Source organism: Panthera onca, chromosome C2 (genome assembly GCF_046562875.1).
Source record: "Panthera onca isolate mPanOnc1 chromosome C2, mPanOnc1 haplotype 2, whole genome shotgun sequence".
Taxonomy (NCBI): Eukaryota; Metazoa; Chordata; class Mammalia; order Carnivora; family Felidae; genus Panthera; species Panthera onca.
The window spans coordinates 49,292,598-49,320,132 of NC_138347.1; the positions used below are offsets into that span (position 1 = coordinate 49,292,598).

The window sequence follows — 27,535 nt, forward strand, 5'->3', positions numbered from 1 at the left end:
TCATGATCTCATGTTTTGTGGGTTCAAGCTCTGCGTGGGCCTCTGCACTGACACTGCATAGCCTATTTGGGATTCTCTCTTTGTCCCTCCCCCACTCAACACTCTCATGCACATGCGCTTTCTCTCTCTCCCAAAACAAGTAAACTTTAAATAAAAACCTGAGAGATCAAGCACACAAAATAATCAGTAAAGAATTAACAAGCCACAATATATTGAATATTGCTTCCAACTAAAAACATTTACGTTCTATTCAAGCAAAATGAAACTTATAAAAATAGACCACATGTAGGATTAAAAGCAACAGAACTGCAGTATTAAAGGGAAATTTATAGCCTGGAACGCTTAAACTAGAAAGTTGGAACGGCTGGGAGTTAATGGGTTAAGGATTATACTTAACCAAACACAAAGTAACAGGGACTCCTGTCTGACTCAGTTGGTAGAGCATATGACTCTTGATCTGGAGGATGTAAGTTTGTGCCCCATGTTGCGTGAAGAGCTTACTTTATTTTATTTGCGTATGTGCAAGTGAGGGAGGGGCAGAGAGAATCTTAAGCAGGGTCCAGGTCCAGTGCTGGGGCCCTGGGCTTGGTAGATCCTGATCTCAGGACTGTGAGATCATAACATGAACTGAAATCAAGAGTTGGATGCTCAAAAGACTGAGCCACCCAGGCACCCTAAGAGTTTACTTTTAAAAAAATAAATAAAACAAAAAGACAATAATGTTCAAATAAAATAAAAGGAAGATTAATGAGAAGAAATTAGTAAGAAAATAATAGCTGTTTTTCAAAAGGTGTGTTAAGAAAACTTAGTCAAAACTTGGTAAGAGGTAAAAAAGACTATTAAGTGTTAAGAGCAGTGTTGTACCTGTACCACTGATTGGCTGAAAGAATTTTTTCTTCAAATTCTGTTAGAAAGTTTTAATATCTTACTGGTTTCCTCAGTTAACTACATAAAACTTTTGGATTATATATGCATAACAGCTTTTTTAACTTAAAAAAAAATTATGTTTTGGCTAAGTGATAAGCAAAGTTTTTCTGTAAAGAGCCAGGTAAACAATACATTAGGCTTTATGGGTCACTGGTTTATGTAGCAATTTTTAAATTCCGCCTTTCTAAGTTCAAAAGCAGTCATAGACAAAGAAAATGAATGGGTGTGGCTGTCCCCAATAAAACTTTATTTACAAAAACAGGCAACGGGCCAGAATTGGTAGGATTAAAAAAAAAAAAAAAAAAGGAGTCAGTAAACATCTAGTAAGAAAAATGTAAGGGGTGGAAAGGAAAGCAAAAAAAGAAAAGGGAAAAGAGAAATGAAAGAAAGAAAGGGCACCTGGCTGGCTCAGTCAGTCATGTGACTCTTGATCTCGAGATCTTGAGTTCAAGCCCACAATGGGCGTAGAGCTTACATTAAAAAGAAAAAAAAAAAAAAGGTTAAAAAAATGAGAAAAGGCACAAATAACCAATATCAAAGAACAAAAGAAGTATCTACATTGACAGGAAATGTGTTGAAGACAGTAGTATTTAATACTTTGTGCCAACCAAAAAATAAAATAAAGTAAATTACATTAAATTTTGTGCCAATAAACTTGAAAATTTAGATGAAATGAACCAAATTCTGGAAAAAATGTAACTTTCTATAAATTACTTAAGATGAAATAGAGAATTGAATACTTCTCTAACATTAAACATGTCAGATCAGTATTTAAAAATCTTCGCCTCAACTCCACTACAGGCCCAGGCAATTTTAGCCACCATTCTACCAAACATTCAAGAAACAGGTAATTCTAATCACACAGTTAACAATTTCAGCATATCTAAAAATTGGAGGGAGCATACATTTTATAAGACTAGACCAACTCTGATATCAAAACACGAAATAGTATGAAAAAGAAAAAAGAATTACTCATGAATATACATGAAAACACTCTAGACAATATTAGTAAATCAAACAGCAATTTACACAAAAGGCAATATAACATGACTGAACTGGATTTATTTCAAGAATGAAAAACTGGTTTAACAGAAAATCACTGTAACTTCCACATTAACAGAATAGTAAAAATAAAAATGGTTTCAATAAACACAGAAAAAAATATGTAATAAATCAACACTGTGGGAGAAGGTCATCAAGATTTGACTTCCAGTTGACCCCTGAGCTTGACCCAGGCAACTGGAGGCTCCCCACCCCTCCCTGTTCCTGGAATGTGTTCCACTTGCATAGTCTTGAGAGAGAAATGTGGTATTGAAGCTATCTGGACTGGGTACATGACTGAGCCCAGTTAAGGCCTCCTGCATACATGACTAAACATAGTTAAGGTCTGTGTATAAACTTTTAACATTCTGGCACAGAGATCTATTCATCTTGCAGCCGCCCAAGACAATCCTCACACATAAGTACACATAAGTTCCCTTACCTATGAAACCTGCCACCTACCAATCTGACGTGGTCTCTTTCTTCAGTCTCTTGCTGCCTCTGTGTACAGAGGGCCAGTTTTATTTATTTATTTATTTATTTATTTATTTATTTATTTGGAGAGACAGTGCATATGTGAGCGGGAGAGGGAGAGGGAGAGGGAGAGGGAGAGGGAGAGGGAATCCCAAGTAGGCTCCGAACTGTCAGTGTAGAGCCTGACATGGGGCTTGATCTCAGGAACCATGAGACATCATTGACCTGAGCCAAAATCAGTAGTCGGACACTAACTGACTGAACCACCCAGGCACCCTCCATACATGGGGGCCAGTTTTAGATTACACTTTGGAACCTCCTCAGGGAGTTACGAACCAACACCATTTTTAGAGAGAATTTCCTTAACATTAAATAAAGCGTTATCTATTTAAAACATTTACCAAATGATAAAAGCACTTTCTTTAGAAATGGGAACAAGGTAAGTGAACCCTCTTCCACCATTTCTATTCAACTATTTTTTTGAGGTCCAGGACAGCACTGTAAAGCAAGAAAACAATTTCAAAATATAAAGACTAGAAAGGTAGAAACAAAACCATTACTATTAGCAAATAATATATTTCTTTTATATGGAAAACCTCAAAGAATGTATAAATGACTGAATGACTAAAGGAATTTGGCAGTATTACTGTATATAAAATATACACCAAAAATAAATCTGAAATTACATAATTTTAAGAAAAAAAATAAGTTTCAAAACATATAAAGTACCTTGAAATAATCCTACAAAAGATGTTTGAGACTGCTATGGGTAAATCTCTAAAAGTTTATTAATTCAATGTAATCTCTATCAAAATACACTATTTTCTGTGACTTTGACAAGCTGCTTTTATAGTTTATATGGAAGAGCAAAGGGTTATGAAACTATGACCCACTTGAGTAATAAAGGTGGGAGACTTTCCTTATTATAAAGCTATGGTAATTAAGATCAGGTGAAAATACCATAAGAGAGACCACCTATAGACTAGAACGATGCCTTAGAACTGGTACCAAATATGTGGAAATTCATCAACTGGCAAGAAGAGGATGGAGTCTTCACTAAAGGGTTCTGAGACAAGTGATGATCAAATGGGGAAAAAATGAAGTCAAACATCTATCTCACACCAATAAAATTCCGAGCAGACTAAAACTTAAATATGAAAGAAAACTATGAAATTTAAAAAGATAATCTATGAACATAGCCTTATGACTTAGTACAGAAAATTTTTATAAGCATTAACAAAGGAAAACAATGATTAATTCAACTACATTAACTAGGTAATTAAAAAATACACTATTTTTAAATTCTGTACACATATTTTATACTCTTCACTTAGTGTTTGAACCAAATAAAATTTACCTACTTAACCTGCTATTAATTTACATTATATTTGCTGGACAATATATAAACATAAGCATATAGGATGAAGAACAAATGTGTCTTTTTGTCAGAATATTAGGATGCTGCACTGCAGTTAATATAAGGCAGCCACTTCTTTTGCTATAAGCTGCTGAGAAACTGAACAAGAGCAATATTCATACACTTCTCTCTTTCTGCTTCAGATGCATGAAAAGTAAGAAAAAAATTCCAACGCTAACTTTTATCAAAAGACTATATCCATGGTGCCTGGGTGGCTCAGTCGGTTGAGTGTCTGACTTCGACTTAGGTCATGCAAGATCTCATGGTTCGTGGGTTCGAGCCTCCCCAGCAGCCTTTGCACGGACAATGCAGAGCCTGCTTCAGATTCTATGTCTCCCTCTCTCTCTGCCCCACCCCTGCTCATGCTCTCTCTTTCAAAAATAAACATTAAAAAAAAAAAAAACCAACTATATCCATGATGAGTTTTATTATTCAGAGGGCCCAGTAGAAGACATATTTTTTCTTGAGTCACCAAACCCAGAAAAAAGTAAATTATCACTAATCTCAAATGTAATACAATTCTACGATCCATGAAAGTTTTTGCTCACCATTATATCCCCAGAGCCTAAGGTAGCTCCTCGCACATAGTGGATACTTAATATATATTTTCTAGTAATTCAACACATAGCTACTGCTAAGGAAAAATATGTTATTTGTCTTTCCAGAAGAAGTAAGTTTAAAAAGCGTAAGGTAGAAAAGGATCAGTGGTTAACTAGGTAAGTATTTATAGATCTGGGTAAAGTCACTTTTTTGTTTCAGAAAAAGGAAATGATATTTCACACAGTCATGTCAGTAATTCAGTAACCAAGAGTTACAGTAAGTTAATATTACAAGAAATGTATAAATAAGGTTACCTATTTAATTCTTCCTAAATTTTCATTTGTTGACTCCTAAGCCAATATATAAGTTCTAGTGAGTCAAAAGAAAGTCAAATTATTCATTTATAATAACAATAATAAAATCAAAGAAAAAAACCACACTTGGAATTTTGATTATTGTACATTAACAGTTTACTGAACCTAATGAATTCTAATAATTAACCTTAAAAAATAAAAAAGACTTACAAAAGTGCTTTATTATTATGTTCCACAACACAGATATAGGCAATTTTTTTAACAAGCAATTTTTAAGTAACATATTCACTTAGTGTAATATAACACTGATGCAGTTATGTATTTCTCTCAAACTGTTTTTAGCCATGTAAAGGTCAGAAATTTTCTGCCACTACATCTGTCTCACCTAAGAGGTAGTGACAGAAAATGACAGCCTTTTCCAGAACCGCACCTTGGAAAGCTTGCTAGAAGAAGGGCTTCTTCAATTCGCCTCAGTCTGCTGCTCTAAGTGGGCTTCTCCCACTGCAGCATACACCCTCAGTTTCTAAGACAGACACACACCCACCTTCCAGTAGGTACTTACAAACAAAAAGCAATAGTATTAGAAAATTCTTACCAGAAAGATCCACCACTGCCTCATGACTGGAAACAGCTCCTTTCTCAATAAAAAGATCTCGAAAATATTCACTATTAGCTGACAGAACAGATTTATGAGCTTTGTACTCCTCTCCCTCAATTAACAAAGTAACATCACAGAACTGGTTGGAGAGTCTCTGTTCGTTGAGCTGCTTTAAGACAGCCTGACAATGTTTTGGAGAAGAACGTTTCACCACTCCTTTGGTGTCAACCTATCAAAATAAGTTTAAGACCAAGAGTTGTATTATGTATCATCTGTATTTCTACCTTTAACAGAATTTAAAACGTGACACATTATTCACTTTTTTTTTTTTTTTTTAATTTTTTTTTTTCAACGTTTTTTATTTATTTTTGGGATAGAGAGAGACAGAGCATGAACGGGGGAGGGGCAGAGAGAGAGGGAGACACAGAATCGGAAACAGGCTCCAGGCTCCGAGCCATCAGCCCAGAGCCTGACGCGGGGCTCGAACTCACGGACCGCGAGATCGTGACCTGGCTGAAGTCGGACGCTTAACCGACTGCGCCACCCAGGCGCCCCATTATTCACTTTTAAAGACACCATTAATTAATATGAAGAAATAGCCAGATAGTCTTTATTACCTATATATTTAAATTAAAGGAGCATTCTTACTATTTTCTGCCATGTTCCTGCATCTCACTTCTTGCTGCCTTTATTTACTAGTCAGAAACTTAATGGTGTATGAAAGTAATGCAGGTAAAAAACAAAAACCTAGCCAATTTTTTTTTTTAACATTTATTCATTTTCGAGAAAGAGAGATTGTAAGCAGGGGAGGGCTAGAGAGAAGAGGACAGAGGATCCAAAGCAGGCTCTATGCTGACAGCTGTAAACCCAACGCAGTGATCCCACCAACCGTGAGATCATGTCCTGAGATGAAGTCAAGACGCTCAACCAACTGAGCCACCCAGAAGCCCCAGCCAGTTTTTTTTTTTTTTTTAGTGTTTATTTTTGAGAGAGAGAAAAGGAGACAGAGACAACCTGAAGCAGGGCTCAAATTCACAAACTGTGAGATCATGACTCAAGCTGAAGCTGGACACTTAACTGACTGAGCCACCCAGGTGCCCCAAGACCTAGCCAGTTTAATTTACCTTGTTTCATGACCTAAAGATTGTTTCCAGAAACGTATTGTCTACCTGTACCAATATACCATTTATTTATTTATTTTATTTTCAGAGAGAAAGAGAGAGAGAGAGAGAGAGAGAGACAGAGAGAGAAGCAGGCAGAGAAAGAGGGAGAAAGAGAATGCCAAGAAGGCTCTTCACTGTCAGTACAGAGCCCAACATGGGGCTCAATCTCATGAACCTCAAGATCAGGACCTGAGATGAAATGAAGAGTCCAATGCTTAACCCACTGAGCAACCCAGGTGCCCCACCAATATACCATTTAAAAAGGCAGGAAGAGGGGCATCTGGGTGGCTTAGTCTGTTAAGCGTCTGATTTTGGCTCAGGTCATGATCTCATATCACAGTTCGTGAGTTTAAGCCCCTATTGGGCTCTCTGCTCTCAGCACAGAGCCCGCTTCAGATCCTGTCTCCCTCTCTCTCTGCTCCTCTTCTCCTCTCACGGGCACACGCCTGTGCTCTCTCAAAAATAAACAAACATTTAAGAAATAAAATAAGACAAGAAGAATGATTAACAACAAACCAACAACCTACATTCTAAAGAGAATTAACTACAGGAATATTTCTAATTAATGAAAAAGCAGTCTTAGCATACTTTTAGTGTATGTAGTAACAGAGTGTATTACCTGAGACAAAGACTTACTTAAATTTTCAACAGTCAAGCAGTTTTGGTACTTGAAGAAAAAATTCATGAAGACTACAAACCTAATACATTAGTTACAAACGTTAAAGCTGAATGGAAAGTTCTACTTACAAATACAAGTTCATGTTTGGACACTGGCTTCTTTTTTGCAGGCTTGGAGGCTGCAGTTGGAGCTGAAGTAAAATTGCTCAGATCATCCTCTGATTCATTACTTTCTTCTCCAGACTCAAGGTCTAGTCCCAATTCTTCTAACATTTCTGAAGTATCTGATATTGGACGGGACCGATCTAGCTTCTCCTGGCATTTGCTACACTGTTTAATGTAATCTTTCACTTGCTTTAATATACCTAGAATAAAAATTAAAATTAACAAGTCAAATTTAATACTATGTCATTTGAAAATTATTTTTGGTTCTTTAATCTACGTACACTGATATGTTTGAGTGCTTACGTGTGGACACACAGTATGTAAAAGTGATTTCTTGAGAATGCAAGGTGCATGTTTTCATAGATGTAAGGTTGCAGATGATGGTTTCCATTCTTATTTTTGCTTATTCCTAGTTATTTGCTTCCCCACCATATGATTACATAGCAGTACCCATTTCCATGAGAGCTGCAACTCATTCATGCTATAGAAATTGTATGAAAATGCCAATATGACCTTCGTGAACAGTTATATAACGTGATTACCTCTCCACCCTACTAACATCAGGATTTCCCATGCAATTTGCTTTGGTCAATGGAATATAAATAAATATAACGTGTGCCATGTCGCAAAAGCTTTAAGAGGCCCTGTTTCTCATCGGTGATCTGATCTTCGTCCCCTCTGTCAAATAACAGCATGTTCCAGATGGATGCCATCATTTAGCCTGAATTGCAGATGAAAAATGACAGGTGGAGGGGCGCCTGCGTGGCTCAGTTGGTTAAGCACCTGACTATGGCTCAGGTCATGATCTCACAGTTTATGAGTTCGAGCCCTGCATCAGGCTCCGTGCTGACAGCTCAGAGTCTGGAGCCTGCTTTGGATTCTGTATCTCCCTCTTTCTCTGCCCTCCCCCACTCACGCTCTCTCTTTCCCTCTCAAAAATAAACAAACATTAAAAAAAAAAAAAAAAAGGTGGAGTGAAATTGCAACCTGAACTACAATCACAACTTATAATGAGAGTGTAAAATAAATCTCATTTTTGAAAGCTATGAGATTTTAGGGTTGTATGAAATAACAGTTTTTGTTTTGTTTTGTTTTTAGGTCCTTGCATGATGCTGGGCACAAAGCAGGACATAGTAAGTAATTTTTTTTCATTTTGATAGAAAAAGCACGAGTGGGGGAGGGGCAGAGAGCAAGAGGGAGAGAGAGAGGGAGGGAGAGAGAGAGAGAGAAAGAGAGAGAAAGAGGGAGAGAGAGAAAGAGGGAGAGAGAGAAAGAGGGAGAGAGAGAAAGAGGGAGAGAGAGAAAGAGGGAGAGAGAGAAAGAGGGAGAGAGAGAGAGAGAAAAGGGGGGAGAGAGAGAGAGAAGGGGGGGAGAGAGAGAAGGAGGGGGAGAGAGAGGGAGAGGGAGGGAGGAAAGGAGAGGGGGGAGGGAGAGAGAGAGAGAGAGAGAGAGACAGAGAGAGAGAGACAGAGAGAGAGAATATATCCCAAGCAGGTTCCGCACTGTCAGCACAGACCCCAATGCAGGATTCTATCTCATGAACCATGAGATCACAACCTGAGCAGAAATCAAGAGTCGGAAGCTTAACTGACTGAGCTACCCAGGTGCCCCACAGCATACACAATCTTAAAAGTTGCTTGTACACAAGCCACTCACAAAATCCTATCGTGAATTTCAACTTCTAGTTCAGCATGTTGGGGCAGGGGTGAGGAGCAGGGAGAATGCTTACGCACACCATCCTCCTTACAAGGTAGGACCAATTAATTTCCATCCTACAAATGAGAAGGATGAAGCCTAAGAGGTAAGAAACTTGTCCCAAGTTGCATCTAGTAAACTGCATTACTGGGTCTCCAAAAGCCATCTGATTTTCAGTATATTATGCTGCTTACCCAGGAATACATTTATCCATCACTGTGGCAGAAAATTCTCCCCCTACAATCCCCACGTAAAATGTAAATGAAAAGGCTCATTACTTAGCTAAAATGATATAGAGGTATATAATAAGTTCCTGAAAAGAATTTCAAGACGTCTAATTATACCATGGTTCCTTTCAACCTTCGGGTAATATTCAAGCAATGTTTCTCAAATTGTATTATGTCCCATACTTACTAAAAAAGTATACACTGGATTAATAAATTCACAAAATTATATTTGCATTTTATACACACATAATGGGTATTATCACATTCAAAGCTCTAAGAGTTCTACAATGAAGACAGCTGCTTAACAGAAATTTGCCAAATTTATTTGTTATAGATCCCCTCCACCCCCCCAACCCCTGCCCCCTCTGCCCGGAACATAACTCAGAAAATACTGGGTCAGGATTAAATGAAACTTCCATAAAAAGGCATTTATGTGTGCATATTTAGAGAATATATTCTAATGTCTGAAAATGCTACAGTCAATAAAAGTCTATACAGTGAGAAGATTTTTAAAAATGATAAAAAGGCTGGATGCATATATATTTTACATATAATTACATAAATAATTAAGAGTAAAATTATATTTTACATATAATTAAGAGGTGCCTGGCTGGCTCAGTTGGTAGAGCATGCCACTTTTGATCTCAGGGTCATGGGTTTAAGCCCCACATTGGGCGTAAAGCTTACTTAAAAAAAAAAAAAAAAGTTCATTCTCTTTGTAAAAAGAAAAAAAAAAAGTGAACGGGTTGGGGTGATGAAAAATTTCTGAACAGTGGTGATGGTCACACAACAATGTGAATGTACTCAATGCTTCTGAACTGTACACTTAAAACAGTAAATTTTATATTATGTATATCTTACCACAACTAAAAAAAAAAGTAAAGGAGTACAAATACAAACTTCCAACTATAAATAAATCATGGAATAAACCATGGGGATGAAAAGTACAACATAGGAGATATAGTCAATAATATGGTAATAATAATTTTCCATGGCAACAGATGATACCTAAGCTAAGCTAAGGTAAACATTCATTATGTATATAATTGTTGAATCGCTAAGTTATACACCTGAAACTAATATACTGTAGGCCAACTACAGTAAAAAGAATAAATGGGTATAAGAGTGGGAAATGACACATGTAAGAGAATACATATTTATAAGTAAAAAAACATACTTAGAGGGGTGCCCTGGGTGGTTCAGTCAGTTAAGCGTCCAACTTCAGCTCAGATCATAGTCTCATGGTTCGTGAGTTCAAGCCCTGTGCTGGGCCCTGTGCTGACAGCTCAGAGCCTGGAGCCTGTTTCAGATTCTGTTTCTCCCTCTCTCTGACCCTCCCTTGCTCATGCTCTTTCCCCCTCACCTCTCAAAAATAAACATTTAAATAAATAAATGAATGAACATAAAAAAATACTTAAATAAGAAGTAGTGCTGAGGAAGTTTTCATCTTCACAGTAAACAAAGGCAGCATTTTTTCCTGATTAACTTTGGCTGTATTTCTAAACATTTTATGATTCTACATCGTTCAGTATATTCTGCATATAGCAGAACTCTGGTTACACCATAAACTTGTTGACTTCAAATGCTACTGGAAAAACTACATAGGAAGCACTTGAAAAGGATGAAAATTATAAAAACTACAGGAAAAAATTTTAATGTATGATAATCAGTTTTCTCAAAAGTCACCCGATATTTCAAGTCCTCTCCCTTGAGTGTTAGTGTTTTGATGGATCATCTTAAATCTAGCTTTAAAGATTCAGAAACCTAACCTCTAGTTCATCCAGAATTAAGTTGAAAGACTGACTCAAGTTAATCACTAAAAAGACATCAATATATAAACACAATTAATTTACTACATTACTGCAAAGGATTGAAACTACTTATGCAGCAAAATCTGAACCCACTAACTAGCTCGGTGACCATGCCAAACCTCTCTGTGCCTACGTGTCATCGACTGCAAAATGGGGGTAATGGTACTTACACTATGGTGTTATGATTAATGTTAAGATTTATAAAGCACTTTGAACACTATATGACACACAGTAACTACTACATAAGTATTTGCTAAATACGGTAATACTAACTGGTCAACCTCTCTGGTACTGCAAAAAACAAAAACCCAACATAAAACATCAAGATTACCATTAAAAGATTCTTCACTGAGCACAGAATCAAAACAAAAAAAGATAAAGACTTTAGTGGGTAGTCCTCTAATAAAACAACTTGAGGAACAGTTTCTTACCCTAGGGCAGGGTTTCTCAACTTCAGCAGTGTTGACATTTTGGGCCAGATGACTCTTGCTGGTGGCGGGAGGGGTGTAGAGGGCTGTCCTGTCCATTCTTACTGTATCACGTTTAGAAGCATTCCTAACCTCTACCCAACTAGATGTGGATAGCAACCCCTCAACCACCACCACGAGTTATGACAACCAAAACTGTCTCCAGACATAGCCAGACATCTCTTGGGAAGCAAAATCGTTCCTGGGTCAAGAACCAATGCTTCAGATATCTATTTGCCAAAATGAACAATTTTGCTCCTATCAGCTCTTCAAGAGCTTCCGTCCCTATCATTTTTGGATACAATGACCACCCCAGTTCAGGGGCTCCCATTTCTGGTTACATGCATATGAATTCTTCTGTTTTGTTTTCTTCAAAGAGGTTACAGGTGGTTAGTTATGGTTATAAAGACCCAGTTTTTGGTGGATTTTCTGGAGATTACAACCTCTTCTAGGCTCCCTAACAACAGCATCCATTTATCCCATTATTCTAAAACAAAAATCAGTTCTTGGGGTAGGGACTTCTGCAGGTAGCTAACTTTTTTTTTTTTTTTTTTTTTTTTTTTGGCCAGTTTAATCTTTGTTTCCCCCTCCTAATTCTTTCTTTACATTCTGGAAGCATTTCACTGTAGATACCTAGCATCAGCATCTGATGGAGGCAGGGAAGAGAATCATTTTGAAACTCCAGCACAGACTTCAATACAAGATGAAATAAGAGGTTTATGTGTGTGTGTGGGGGGGGGGGGGGGGAGGCCTTGAGAATAATTATTAACATTTTACATTCTGAAATTTGTTATATGTAAACTTCTAGGCACCGAACCACAGTTTCGCAACTGTACTCAAAGGAGGAAAATTGCTACAAACTTGCCTGAGCACTAGAATATATCTTATGACAGCAGCATTTCAAAAAAAAAAAAAGCAAAATAAATTATGAATCTCATTAAACTGTCCTTGATACAACTTACGACTCTGGAACAGTTTGTTTGGCACTTACATTGATCAATTCTTAATAGCTTTCAGGTAAATAGTCTACAATGGCTTTGTATTATATATACACCTTACACATAATCAAGGAAGCAACCAAAGTGTTAATGTACTAAGAATCAATATGAATAGCTACTTTAAAAAAAATAAAATGAATAGTTAATAACTGAGAGCAAACTTCTCTGATGATTATGAATTATTTTATTATTATTATTATTATTATTTTTAAGTAAGCTTTATGCCTAACGTGGGGCTTGAACTCACAACCAAGAGTTGTACGCTCTATGGACTGCAACAGCCAAGTGCCCCACATTCTTATTTGAAAGGAGGAACGACTAAAAGAATAAAAATAATGAGATCATCAAATAACAAAAACTCATTACATGTCAACAAAATAGCATTTTATGAAAAAATCACTAAAATCACTAAAATCATAAAAATAGTGAGAAGAGGGGTACTGCTTTACATTTTTGAAAATCTTTTTAATGTGTGGTTTAACAGAAGACAGATTATCATATATGCTTCTGCAATCAACTTATTGCCATATATGACATGTCACATAGCCTCTGGAAAACTCCACCGTATACCTGGAAAACAACTAGAAAAAAAAGCAAATAATGCCTTGGAATTATGAAAATAATTTTGCCTTTGTGGATCTTCTGAAAGGCCTCAGGGCCTCCCTTGCCAGGGGTTCACTACTCTACTGACGTGTGATACTTCAAGAATAACGGTTCTAGTCGTTTAATGCCTCTTAAGTTCTACAAATGTAGACAAACCACAAATGTATCTCTTTCATTTTTAAGTTAAACATAAACATGGTCTCCTTTCCAAAAATTTTTGTCTTTTAACACACTGCACACCAAAAAACTCAAACAACCCCCCCCCCCCCCCCACCAAACTGCATTCAATATCATTCACAGATAATAAGTTTAGGGAACGAAAATTCTTAACACTAAACCGTTACAGCAGCATATAATAGTGGTTAAGAGCATGAAATCACAAAGGTCAGCTGTGTGACCTCTGACCTATATAACCACCTGGTGCTTTTAGTTTTTTCATGGCTGAAACACAGATAAATATTTCCACCTTACACGATTTTATCAAGATTAAATGAAAACAAATTAAGAGCTCAGACTATGCCTGCATGTACAAGTCTGATCAATGGTACTCTTAGCTATATTTTAATTTTTAACATGTCATAAGGTATTTTTTAATTATTTTTTTAAAAGTAATCTCTACACCCACAGTGGGACTGAAACTCACCACCCCAAGATCAAGAGTCACAAGATCTAACCACTGAGCCAGCCAGGCGCCCCAACATGTCATAAAGTATTAAACATAAGACATTTGCTCAGGAAAACAATTGTCTGACCAAATCAATTTTAACAAAAGGCAGCAATTACTCCGTATTCACCCTTCACACTTCTGTACCTTTAGAGGAATTTAATTCAAATATTGGTTTAAAATAAAAAATAAATTAAGAGAACGCATTTAAGCAAACAATAGAGCTGGATCGTTTTTTGAAAACACACGAGAACTCTTTAAGGAACAAAAGGACGGACTACCCAATAGTTTGTCAATTAATAGGCTTGATGACAAAGTTCAGGAACTGAAAAGAACTTCAGAAATTAGTCCGTAGTCGAATTTCTTTAATCACGGATAAGCAACCCAGACTGTTAATTTCTCCTGAGCCATAAGGAGACTGAAGGGCAGAATCCTTCCTTACAAAACCTCTCCTAAGGGCCTGCAAACTTCCACTAATTCCAAGTGAACAGTCTGAATGTAAATCAAATTTGTGGAGGATGAGGGCGGTAAAGAAGCCAAAGACCCTTGCCCTCATTCCTTAACCTGGTTCCCAAGCAGGCAAGAAACTTAAGAGCAGTATTTCCTGTTACAACCACAATAACCTTATCTTTCAGAAATGTACATAGTGCCTCAGTTTCCAAAGCGCTTTCTACAGTATCAACGGGAAGAAAATGAAAACATTCAGAATGAAGGGCATCTGCTATTCACATTGAATTCTTGCCCTAAAATCGAGGTTGAAGACAGTTATTTCCATACAGTCATTTCAGATAAGCTCTGCACGAGCTGTGTGATCGCATTATTGCTTATTTACGCCGCAGTAGCACAATTCGAAGAATACGGGCAAGCAGGTCCAGAGAACCTCAAACCCGCAGGCCCACATCCTAGCTCAAACGGCTGAAGCAAGCAGCCCAGGCTTGGAACAGACTGTCCCTTCCCCAGACTATCAGCAGGAACAAGATTTTAAAAGGCACAGACGTAGCTCCGCTCGATCGCCGCCCAGGAGCGTCCGGGAGGGCAGGAGCCACCGCCTCCAGCACCGCCGAAGGAGGCGGGCCTGCCGCAGCCCGCACGACCGGGCCCCTCCCGGCGGCTGGCCCGGCCCCCGGGGAAGCCCCCTTCGCCCCACCCCGGGCCAGGGCCCGCCCCCAGCTTCCCCGGCCTCCTTCCTGTGGGAAGTGCGGCTCCTTTCGCGTCCCCCACCCTCTCGGCTCCGCCTGGCAGCCGCTCCGCCGCGAGCGCCGTCTGGGTGGGCGAGGGGCGTCTGGAACCCTCCAACTCGCTCGTGCGCAAGCAAGCCCGCCTCCGCCAGCAGGCCTTGCCTGGACAACAGGCCGCCGCCCGCCCCCTCGCCACGGGCGAGGTCCTACCTCGCCACCAGTAAGTCTTGGACAAGTCGTGCCAGGTCTGATGCCGGGTGTGGTGAGTGCCGCCCGGGCCCAGGTGCGCCGCCTCGATGAGCCCCCGGCGCCGCTCGGGCTGCAGCACCACCTCCAGCTCCGCGAAGGTCTTGCGGTGCCGCTGCCGCCGCTGGTAGTACAGGGTCCCACCGCGCACCACATAGCAGGCGGCCGCTTTGCGGATTTTACGCTTGACATTGCCCTCCGTGCCCGGAGCATACGGCTCACGCTCGTTTGTCAGGTAGCGAAGAATGGCCCGGTAGCTTTCCTCGCTTGACATCTCTGACGGCGGCTCCCTAAGGGCGCCTGTCAGTGGTGGGGGAGGAAGACAGCGCACTAGCTCCGGACGGATGCAACAGCGGCGGCGGCACTGTAGGGAGGAATGGCTGTATCTGTGGTGAGTGCTCTTCGACGGCGCCCGCAGCGCGAAGGCAGAACCGACGAGTTGGTAACCAGGGGGAACTGCACTTCTCCAGCGCGCGGGATCCGCTGGCGACTGACAAAATGGCTGCTGCACCACCGGAAGTGACGTGATCAAGGGCAGTGGGTGCGGGGACTGAGTCCTGATTGGAGAGCACAGGCTTTCTGGATTGATGAAGCCAGCCGGGTGACGTCAGGACTGCGGGCGGACATTTTGGAAGAGGGTAGGCCTTTCCTTTGAGACCGAAGACTGCTTTGAGCAGACATCTTAAGTCCTGGCAGTTTCCCTTTTCATTTTTTCCTTCTTTCCCTTGCTCTGAGCACGTGTGGGAGTTGGTGGGCTGTTGATTTCCCGTCGGATATACACCAAGGTGTGGAGGAGTCTGGTTTTTTTACCCCGATTACCTTCTGAGACCCCCGACAACGTAAAAGCATAAGATTTTGAGGATCTTAGTAAAATATAAGCTTATGGACACAAGACCAAAGATAGCCGCATTCACATGTAAATTTATTTTACAGGTAAACGTTTGAAATCTGAGTCCTTCAGTGATAAGAGTTATAATTTCCAGACTTAAAGTGTTGGCTCCAAATCAGCCATGGAACTGTCGGGATTTTCCTCGAACGACCGTCTAACATAGGGGCAGTTTTCTGTATTTGAAGGTAATGATGTTGGCAATGAGTAGATAGCACTCTTACAGCTTCATTTGCATGTATTTTTACATAAGCTGGGCGGGGGGAGAGGGGGGAATTCTCCATTTTACACCCAACATTTACCGAATGCATAAAAGACCAAGGCGACCTGAAATGCATCTTCCAGCGTACAGTGCGGGTCCTATTTCACATCTTTAGCGGGTAGGCCGGAGCAATGGCCCATGCCACCCATCCGTTGGCTGAATCCGCAGCGCAGACAAGACTACAGGCCCAGAACATCCTACTCGACAACTGGGGTCTGGCATTGACAGTGCTTTGCTAGTTCCGGGTCAACCCTCCCCCTCTGCCCTCAGCCTGGAGTCTGCAGTCGCTGGGTCAGGCTCTCTGACCCTGCGGAGACATGTTAAGAGGTAAACAGGTGAATGCACTGGGCTCAAAAAATAGGATGGCACCCAATCTTTGCAGTACTTGCGGTTGAGGTTGCGGGAATTGACAGGTGGCTTAGATACTTGAGGCAGCATCCTTGAATAAGACTCTGGCTGTAGGTACCTGAGCTCCCAGACGTATATAGGAAAGACATAACCACCAGACTAGGTATTACTTAGGGTCACTCAACCCAGACTGAGACAGCTGGGGAAAGGAGGAGGAATTAGAAGGTAGAGATGCGCCCTCGCCGCTCTTTGGAGTGGGCCACCCAAAGCAGATACCCAAATCAACCCTCCAAGAACTGTGCTGGGCCAGCACCATCACTCTTATACTGTGAAATCGACTTCCTTTAAAACTAAATTTAAGGGGCACCTGGGTGGCTCAGTTGGTTAAGCAGCTGGTTTCGGTTCATGTCATGTTTTCATGGTCTATTCATTAGTTCAAGCCCCACCTTGGGCTCTGTGCTGACACCTCAGAGCCTGGAGACTTTTTTGGATTCTCTCTCTGTCCCTCCACCACTCATTTTCTGTCTCTCTCTCAAAAATAAACATTAAGATAGCTGCAGCTCTTTAAAAAACAAAAAGACTAACTTAAAATAGATTTAAAAAGTTGTGGAAGTGGAGAAAAACTTAAATTACCCAATTCAGTTTCTGCCAAAACAACCTGTGAAAAAGCATTTAGAAGCACACTGTACTTGAATTGCCTTTGGGCCAATGTGGAGAAAGGGTTTTACAGGTGGACTAATTGTCTTCCTGAGAAAAGCTAAACTTGCCACCCTTCTAGAACAGGTATTTACTATTTATTTCTAGTTCCTCCTGGGTTGCAGGCTACCCAGGAATCAAGGGCAATCATAATTGACAGTTTCACCTTAAGTCATGTAAGCCAGAAAAGCAGTGATTTAAAAGGACATTTTTTTCCTGTATCCCAAAATTAGGAATCTAGCTCTGAACTCAAGTTGGGTAGTTTCGTTGGTTAAGTTTCCTTGTTCACAGCTAAATAATGGTCTTATTTTCCTTGTTGTTTCAGAAAAAAAACATTACACAATAAAAAATGAAAAAAATTTCCAAGCAAAACCTTAGAGATTTCTAAGCAAGACCCAGTGGATTTGCACATTTCTTAAATTGATGTTAGAATTTTAGTTTTCAAGTCCCCCAAAAGGGCTATTTTATTTATTCCTAACACCCAGAACAATGCTTGAATTTAACATGCACTAGACAGAATAATTCTATCACTTTGGATAGCATGGAGGGGATGGGGGGAGGAATGCTGATGTCTCATTTTTACCTTCACCTAGTATTTCTATATGTAAAAGCATGTTTCTCAAATGAGGATGCGACTTGTTGTAGCTTTCCAACTTGGCAGTGGCACATAACAGGATTTATTTTTTACTTTTTGAAAAAATTTTTTCAATATTTTTGAGAGAGACAAAGTACAAGTGGTGTAGGAAGAGAGGGAGACATAGATTCCAAAGCAGGCTCCAGGCTCTGAGCTGTCAGCAGAGCCCCACGTGGGGCTCGAACTCACTAGAGTTCATGACCTGAGCTGAAGTAGACACTTAACTCACTGAGCCACCCAGGCGCCCCTAAAGTTACTTTTGAGAGGATGAGCACGAGTGGGGGAGGGGCAAAGAGAGAGGGAGACAGAGAATCCAACACAGACTTGGAGCTGTCATCGCAAAGTCTCACAAAGGGTGAGATAATGACCTGAGCGAAGTCTGACGCTTAACTGACTTGAGCCACCCAGATGCCAGAAGTACAAGCCTATTAACATAAATTACTCTTTGTCACACTTTACACACACATTATCTAGAGTATCAGCAGGCTACTGGTTTTTCTTGGAATTTTAACCATGGCTCTAATTCCCAGCTCAACAAACTACCTTGGGAATTTGTAAGCATATTCATGTGCTAACAAAGTTGTACTCTTCAAACTTATTTCTGGAAAAAGTGGCTTAAGAGTACAGTTGAAGTTTTAAGTTTCATTTTTTAATGTTCATTTTTGAGAGAATGTGAGTGCAAGCGGCGAAGGGCAGAGAGAGGAGACATATAATCATACCGTTTGCAGCAACGTGTATGGAACTGGAGGGTATTATGCTAAGTGTCAGTCGCAGAAAGATATGTTTTCACTCGTGGATCTTGAGAAACTTAAGTCCGTGGGGGAAGGGAAGGGGGAAAAACAGAGAGAGGGAAGGAGGCAAACCATAAGAGACTCAAATATAGAGAACAAATGGAGGGTTGATGGGAGGTGGGGGAAAGTGGGTGATGGGCACTGAGGTGGGCACTTGTTGGGATGAGCACTGGATGTTGTATGTAAGCCAATTAGACAATAAACTAAAAAATAATAATAAAGTAGACTTCAAGTCCCTCGTAGAGCCCAACACTAGACTTGAGCTCATGGCCTTGAGATCAAGATCTGAGATTGAGTTGCAGGTTTAAGTTAAGTTGCAGGCTTAAGGGACTGAGCTACCCAGGTGCCCCAAGTTTTAAGCACTTTCAATTCAGCTATCAACTGATGGTAACAGGTGAAGGGCAAACCCAATATAAAATAAATGTTTACCATGGAAGAGTAACTCAACAACAGAAATTCACTAAAAGATTTACTTTTGGGGAACCTGGGTGGCTCAGTCAGGTAAGCTTACAACTCGATTTCGGCTCCAGTCATGATCTCATGATTCCTGAGGTTGAGCCCCTTGTCAGGCTATGTGCTAACACGCACAGACATGCACTAACACAAAGACTGCTTAGAATCCTCTCTGCCCCTCCCTCACTCACATGCCTGCACTCTCTGAAAATAAACATTTAAAAAACATTGTATTAAAAAAAAAAAAAACCTAGTTCTCAAATTCTTAACTCTATAGTTCAGCTATTACTATGTAGGCACAATATGCCTGTTTTGTTATTAAAAAATTTTTTTGAGGGGGGGGGGGGGCGGTGACAGGGAGAATCCAAAGCAAACTCCAGGCTCCAAGCCGTCAGGACAGAGCCTGACTCAGGGCTCCAACTCATGAACCATGGAGATCATGACCTCAGCAGAAGTCTGACACTTAACCAACTGAGCCACCCAGGAGCCCCCACCTGTTTTTATAGTAAAAAAAATCCACCACAATCTAGTTATAATCAGATATTTATTTAAAAATCTGATCTGCGAACTTAGCGTTTTCCACCAACTCGGGGTGCAGAAACCTTCACAGGCTTCACAATCTTTTGCTTAGGTGCTGCCTTCGTAGGAGCCTGTAAAAAGATTAACATGTGACATTATTCCATACAAGTTTTTCAATCACTTATGTCCAGATTCTCTATGTATCCTAGATTGCTTTTATTATTTAACTGCATTCCTATTACTCTTAAGAGCCAGCCTCCCCATGAAAAGTTAGAAGTCTACCTCTATAGGATATGTAAATGAAAAACAAAGATACTGTCACAGATTGGAGAAGTAAGGAGACACAACTAAATGCAGTATGGGATCCTGAACTGTGTCTTAAGAACAGAAAAAGGACATTACTAGTTCTCTAAAACCAATGGTTTTGAAAATTTTACTATGGTTATTGAAACTGATAACATTGAGAAAAGCTGGGCAAACTCTGCACTATTATTTAAAGCTTTTCAAAATAAACTTTAACAACAAAAGCCACCTTTATTTTCCCCTTCCCCAATTTCTGGTACCAACAGACTTCATTTGGCTCTGGCAGAGGGAACTCTGAATCAACCACCCAGGAAACCAGTTAGGAACATCATTTTGATTGGGTCCTTGCACTAAATTCCTTAAAAACTTGAAACTTTCAGGGCACCTGGGTGACTCAAGTCAGTTGGGTATCTCTTGGTTTTGGCTCAGTTTCATGCGTTTAAGCCCTGAGTTGGGCTCTGCAATGGCAGCACAGAGCCTGAGATTTTCCCTCTCTTTCAAAAGGAATAAACTTAAACAACGACAACAACAAAACACCTTGAAACTTTCATTAGCCACAATTTGGATTAAAAAGTAAATTTTCTTATTTGACTTTAGTATTATTTTTTAAAAATTTTATTTTTAAGTAATTTCTACGCCCCATGTGGGGCTTGAACTCAATCCCAAGATCCAGAGTCACATGCTCTAATGATTGAGCCAACCAGGGCCCCTCCTCCTGTTATTTTAACATTTATTTATTTTTGAGACAGAGAGAGACAGAGCATGAACAGGGGAGGGTCAGAGAGAGAGGGAGACACAGAATCGGAAGCAGGCTCCAGGCTCTGAGCTGTCAGCACAGAGCCCGACGCGGGGCTCGAACCCACGGACCGTGAGATCATGACCTGAGCCGAAGTCGGCCGCTCAACCGACTGAGCCACTCAGGCGCCCCCCTCCTCCTGTTATTTTAAATAAGAAATCCAAGACAATCTCACAATTACCTTAGCAGCAGCCATTGCTGTCTTTTTAGATGCTTGCTTAGCCTTTTTTGCTTCCTTGGCAGCCCTGTGGGGTTAAAAATAACTTAAGGCAAAGTGCTTTGCTCCTTAATGCAGATTAACAAGGAGCTAAAGTGTTTTGGGAAAGCAGATTATCACTTTCCTTCCCCACCTGCAATTATTCGTAGGCTAAATCCAAAGAGTTTGTCAATAAATATCATTAACCAAGTCAGCTTAACATAGATTAGAAATCGTACAGCAGCCTTATTTGCATATAGAATTTCAACAAATCATTAAGCATACACTATAAGCTTCTGTATTACTAAACCTCAATATTTAGGACTGACAATTTCAATATAGATTCAAGTATCAAAACACAAAACATCAGATTAGATCCCTATGCCTATAAATTCAGTCATAACCTACAATTCATCCCAATAGCTGAAATGCTCATAACAAAGGCTTCCTCACCTGATGGCTTGTTCTCGTTGAGCCTTCCTAACTTCAGGTTTCTGATTCCTCTTGGCCATTATATCAGCAAGAGATGCACCAGTGATGGCCCTCTGGAATTTGACTGCACGGCGGGTTCTTTTCTTTTGAATTTCTTCCTATGAAACAAAAAGATGGAAGCACACTTATAAATCTTGTTCATGGATATGGGGGAAACAATTAAGATTTGTATTTTAGCGTGCCAGGGCTGATACAACTAAATATCAGACTGAGTAGCTGATGAACAACAGAAATTTCCAACAGTTCTAGAGACTGAAGTCAGGATTCCAGCATGGTCATGTGAGGACCCTCTTCCTATTGTAGCTATATCACCACATGTTGAAGGGAGCCAGAGAGCGCTCTTGGGCATTTTTTGTAAGAGCACTAGTGCCATTCCTGATGGCAGAGCCTCCCAAAGTTCTCACCTTTAGTATCATCACCTTGGCAGTTAGGTTTCAACATATGAATTTTAGGAGTATACATTCAGATCATAGCAATATTCAACAAAAAAATAATTCATGCAATCATTTGAAAATATATAAAAAATATCTATGTGTAAAATACTGCAATATGCAGGTAAGTTTTCCAATTATAGACTGATTAAATTATCTCTTGCAAATCCTGGCCATTTTTTACTATTTTAAAAAGAAAAAGTCAAATTAATGAAGTTGGCTGGAGAGTACTTACCTCAAAAGGGATTTTAATACGACTGTTTATGTTAAAGAATTTACTTCTAGAAAAAAATTACCAAACCTCAACTCACCTATTTTGTTTTTGCTTAAAGTACTGTCACTGAAAAAAAAGTCAATTGGAAAATAATTTATGACAGGAAAGCTACCAAGTCTTAGGGAATGTCCAGGAATCGAAACTGTAAAATTCAAACTTTTGCTAATAAAAGATACATTAACATTACATTGACCGTTTTAAAGCATTTTTTAAGTATATAATTCATTGGCATTAAATATACTCACTATGTTCTGCAACCACCACCGCTATCCATCTAACTTTTTCATCTTTCCAAACCCCAAGCCCATTAAATAATAACCCCACATTCTTCCCTCCCCCTGCCCAGCCTCTGGTAACCTCTACTTTGTCTTTATGAATTTGCCATTACAGATACCTCATAAAGGTGTAATCATATAATATTTGTCCTTCTGTGTCTGGCTTCTTTTACTTTGCATAACTTCTTCAAGGTTTATCCATATTGGCTGTTTGCCAGCCTGTTAAGGCTGAATAATATTCCATTGTATTTATGTAACATTTTGTTGTCCATTCACCCACTGATAGGTCATTTGGGCTGTTTCCATCTTTTGGCTGCTGTGAATAATAGCGCTATGAACATTAGCGTAGAAGTCATCTGTGTTAAATTCCTGCTTACGATTCTCCTGGGTACGTTCCTAGAGGTGTAGATGCTGGACACAGTTCCATTTAACTTTTTAAGAAACTGCAAAGCCATTTCCACAGTGCTTGCACCATCCTAAATTCAGCAATGCACAAGGGTTCCAATTTCTCCACATCCTCAGCCACACTGGTAATCCCCGCGCCCCACCCCCTTGAAATCATGACTATCCTAATGGGTGTGTCAAGTCTACTTTCAAATTAAGTTAGAAGTAAGTTTTTCCTTCTAAATTCCCACAACACCTAGTGATGCCATTAATCTGGGAGGTGTCAGTAAATATTCCAAGTGTCCTGAATACTATCCTTACTGCCATGGCACTCAAACCTTCCTCAAAAAATTCCATCACTCCAAAAAAGCACTTCAAGAAGTCTTCAGTCATGAGAACAAAATAGTATGCTATAAGACTCCACTGATATCTTTCAGAACTAATCCTACAGACATATTCACAACCAAGTTCCCCTAAGTAGAAATTACTTAGGGGAATTTCTACCCAGTGGAATCCTTTAAATACTTCCGTGGTGCCCTATAACCCAACTATGCATAACGTATCAGATTCTGGCAAGGCAACATTTCAAATTTCAACTCGGCATTACTGTGAGCCTAAGGTATATAAGGAGACACTGTTTTCATCAGTCACTTTCACTTCACTGTTTGATGCTTTACAGCTTAGGAGCGCTTTCACATACGGTCCCACTTACCATAATTTTAGGGAGCAGCAACTGATGCTTAGAGAGTTTAAACTTAAGAGCCCCACCACACCCCCAACATCGAAAGTGCATTTTACTTACCGACTGTCCCTTTTTGTGCTTTCTTCTGTAGAGGACAGTCCAATTTATCTGCCGAGGATTCCTCTTGGAAAGGAATGCTGACTCGCATTTTGCATTAAGAAACTGGAAAACCTGTAGTAACAAGTTCAAAGTAGTTACCTACTTAACTAAACAAGGCAGAAAGCTGAGCTCAAAACTCTTCTTTTTTTCCCCAAAACTCTTAATATTCAAGTTCTGTCCCCTCATTTGGCCCGCCAAGCCCAAAAGGCTTGTGTCATACAACTGGCACAGGTGGCACCACCGAAGCCTTCGAGTTCCGTCCCGTCTTGTACACAGAGCGGGGAAACTTAAGCTCATTCCGCAGGAAAGGTTGGGGTAATCAAATTCCAGGAGGCATCGGTGCCCGAAAAATAGCGATACTTTGACGGTTCATTTCCTGGGACATTTAAGTAACCCCAACTCTTAATTTCCGACCTGACTCACACTAAATCAAACCTCAAAAACGGTTCACCTAGAGGTTTCTGATCCTAACAACCACAGCACACAGGGTCCCGGAAACAAGCCTTCCAGGGACCAAGAATGATGTGGCAAATGAACACGCTCAGACTGAATTAGGAGCACAAGTTGCGTTTAGCAGACGCGGCCCTTCACCTTCCCGTCGGTCCTGGCGTAGCGCCTCCCATGTCCAGGGTAAATCTTGTACCCACTGAAACTGCACAGCTCGACCCTGTAACAAAAAGCAAAAGCCCATTAGAGAGGGTGTCTACGGCGAGGAGAAGCCAAACCCAGAGTGCAGGAGAGGTGCTCTGCCCGACGATGGAAGCGGATTGGGACCTAGGACTTTCACTCACTTCATGGCTGCGGCCGCCGGTAAGACAGAAAGATGGTGAAGAGAAAGAGAGGATCATGGGAAGAAGCCTTATAAGGCAGTGGGGCAATCTCCTCCCCCAATTCCCTTCCCTGACCCCGGCGCTTGGTGATGACGTCTACCTCCCAGAGAGAGTGATCTGGGTGTTCTCCGTCCCCTCCTTCCTCTGGAGACTGAGCGGGTTCTGTGAGCCAGGAAGTAAACGTTACTTAGGCTGGCGGTTGGTTTCTGAATCTTCCTGTCTCTTCTACGGTCAGGTGTCCTAGAGTCATCGTCCTGCTGCACAGAATGTGAACTCTACATTTTATAGTTTTAGTGACTTGCAGATAATACTCCCAGGTAAAACTTAAAGTCACATTTTGCCTTCCGTATTGGCCCATTATCTCGACCAACAAAATTAAAGTTTAATAATTTCACCATTTGCAAAATAGTAGTGACATCTGAACTGTCTCCCACGCCTTGCTAATCAAATTGTATTTGATGGCCCCTTGCATTAATTATAATTAACATTCACTGAGTTCTCTTTCTGTGCCAGGAATTGTGCTAAAGCATTTACATATATTAGTTTATTCAGTTTACAAAATCCCTATTATAAGGGCTGAAGCTTTGCAAAATGACAACTGCCTGTCTTGGAAGAGCTAGGTTTCTATTTCTGTCTATTGCAGCCCAGGGGCCGGCTGGCAGTTGCACAGAGAAGGGCAAAGCCCTTGCCTGGAGGCTTGGAAAAGGGAGCTCTAGCCAAGCCCACTGGGAGGATCAGTGCCTCAATTGCTTGAGCCCTTCTGTGGCTAGAAACTAGCATATGATGGGGAGTGGCAAGAGACAATCCTCGAATTGAGTGTTGGAGTACTTGACTAGGAAACAAAAATGTAATGATTGGTCTATGCTACCTACACAAGCCGCTCACTCTAAAGGGATCGGTAACTAGGTAGTGGAAAAAACTTGCAAAGTCCAGTGAAGTGGCTGACTGATGTTAAGAAAGCTGTAGTGGGACGCCTGGGTGGCTTAGGCGGTTAAGCATCTGACTTCGGCTCAGGTCATAATGTCACAGTTCGTGGGTTCGAGCCCTGTGCCCATCTCTGTGCTGACAGTTCAGAGCCTGGAGCCTGCTTCGGATTCTGGGTCTCCCTCTCGCTCTGCCCCTTCCCCGGTCATGCTCGGTCTCTCTCAAAAATAAAAAATTTTTTAAAATTTAAAAAAAAAAAAAGCTGTAGTTACTGGTGCCTAGGTGGCTCAGTCGGTTAAGGGTGGGACTTTGGCTCAGGTCACGATCTGCGGTTCCTGAATTCGAGCCCCACCTTGAGCTCTGCACTTACAACTCAGAGTATGGAGCCTGTTTTGGATTCTGTGTCTCCCTCTCTCTGTTCCTCCCCTGCTTGTGCGCTCTCTCTCTCTCTCTCTCTCTCTCTCTCTCTCTCTCTCTCTCTCCCTCTCTGTCTCTCTCTCTCGTAAGTAAACAAACAAATAAACAAAAAGAAAGCTGTAGTTTTGTTGAAACCAGTCTTAAGAATGAGTTAATAGCGCCTGGCTGGCTCAGTTGGTGGAGCATCCGGCTCTTGATCTCGGGATTGTGAGTTTGAACCCCACGTTGGCTATAGAGATTACTTAAAAATAAAATCTTAAAAAAGAGAAAAGAATGAGTAAATAGAAATCAGCATGGAATTGAAAAGCAAAGAGGAGGAATTTGACAGCCTGACCAACTCTGACCAGATTTTCAGAATACCTGATATGCTTGGAGGATATTATCTAAATAGATGATGGGCAGATGGATGCCTCAAGCTTCCGTGGCTTGATGAATTTAGTCAACTCTGACATTCATACATCTCTCTTTGTTTTAAATTGATGCTGATTAAACAAATGTTTGAGAAAGAAAGAAAGAAAAAGAAAAAGGAAGGAAGGAAGAAAACCACCTGAGTAGAATAGAAGATAGAGCCAAGATTTACCTGCAGGAATTTGGTCCACTGAACCCTGGAATTTATAGTCCCTTCTCAAGCATTTTAGGAAGATTTTATTTTACTGGTCTTCAAAATTATGTTTGGCTTGAGTAGTTCTGCGGAGGAAACGCAGGAAACTAGATCTTAGGGATTTTAGTTCTTTTACTCTTTCCTGGAGGTCATTCTTGAGCTGGCATTTCAGGATTCTTTGTAACACATTGTGTGTATCACACCTTATATTATGCTCACATGCTCTTAGAATAAGAAAGTGTGGGGTACCTGGGTCATTCAGTCAGTTAAGTACGTGACTCTTGATTTTGGCTCAGGTATGATCTCAGGCTTGTGGGATTGAGCCTCACGTTGATCTCTGTGCTGGGTATGGAGCCTGCTTGGGATTCCCTCTCTCTGCCTCCTCCTGCTCATGCTCTCTCTTTCTCAAAATAAATAAACATTAAAAAAAAAAAACGATACAGCATTAAAAATTATGAAGCTTTCTTTAAAATTATGAAGCATTAGTGGGGTGCCTAGCTGGGTCAATTATTGGAGTATTATTACACTCTTGATCTCTGAGTTGTGAGTTCTAGCCCCAAATCGGGTATAGAGATTACTTTTAAAAAATAAAATTATAAAGCATTATTAAAATTACAAATTATGAAGTATTCTATAAAATCTAAATCTATGGGGTGCCTGGGTGACTCAGTTGGCTAAGTGTCCAACTTCAGCTCAGGTCATGATCTCACAGCTCCTGAGTTCAAGCCCACATCAGGCTATGAGCTGAGAGCTCAGAGCCTGGAGTCTGCTTTGGATTCTGTGTCTCCCTGTCTCTCTGCGCCTCCCCTGCTCATGCTCTTTCTCTCCTCCAAAAATAAATAAACAAAAAAAAATTTTTTTTTTAATCTAAATCTAATCAAGTCTTCATATCTATCAATTATATGAAATATGGAGGACAGGAACATGTGAAACAATTCCATAAGGATGCAACTGGCATCTACAGGATGACTTAAACTCTTCAACAATATGTAAATTGAAAGGAGAGAGATTAGAGCCTGTCCAATTGACAAGACAA

The 27,535-nt window shown here is 40.4% G+C and overlaps 2 protein-coding genes across 4 annotated transcripts in view; both read right to left on the bottom strand.

The window, feature by feature from the left end:
• The window catches only part of ZBTB11 (zinc finger and BTB domain containing 11), a 32,115-nt gene extending 16,466 nt beyond the window's left edge, over window positions 1–15,649 (bottom strand). Inside the window, exons 1-3 of one of the 3 annotated variants that reach the window (XM_060640142.3) lie at window positions 15,111–15,649; window positions 7,222–7,457; window positions 5,309–5,540 (exon numbers count right to left, since the gene is read on the bottom strand). In XM_060640142.3, the coding sequence (XP_060496125.1) occupies window positions 5,309–5,540; window positions 7,222–7,457; window positions 15,111–15,420 (778 nt within the window). In that variant the 5' untranslated portion in view covers window positions 15,421–15,649. Of the gene's footprint in view, window positions 1–5,308; window positions 5,541–7,221; window positions 7,458–8,913; window positions 9,477–11,421; window positions 12,616–15,110 lie in introns of those variants that run through there. The other 2 variants (XM_060640143.3, XM_060640144.3) reach the window with 2 other exon arrangements.
• A 4,094-nt stretch (window positions 15,650–19,743) lies between these two features.
• RPL24 (ribosomal protein L24) lies at window positions 19,744–24,630 on the bottom strand. The gene is made up of 6 exons (XM_060640145.2): window positions 24,519–24,630; window positions 24,319–24,394; window positions 23,689–23,799; window positions 21,484–21,620; window positions 21,016–21,079; window positions 19,744–19,866 (listed from the first exon to the last, which is right to left on the bottom strand). Exons 1-6 carry the CDS (start codon window positions 24,521–24,523, stop codon window positions 19,786–19,788), a joined length of 474 nt encoding a protein of 157 aa, XP_060496128.1. The 5' UTR covers window positions 24,524–24,630; the 3' UTR covers window positions 19,744–19,785.
• Between the last annotated feature and the right edge of the window lie 2,905 nt (window positions 24,631–27,535).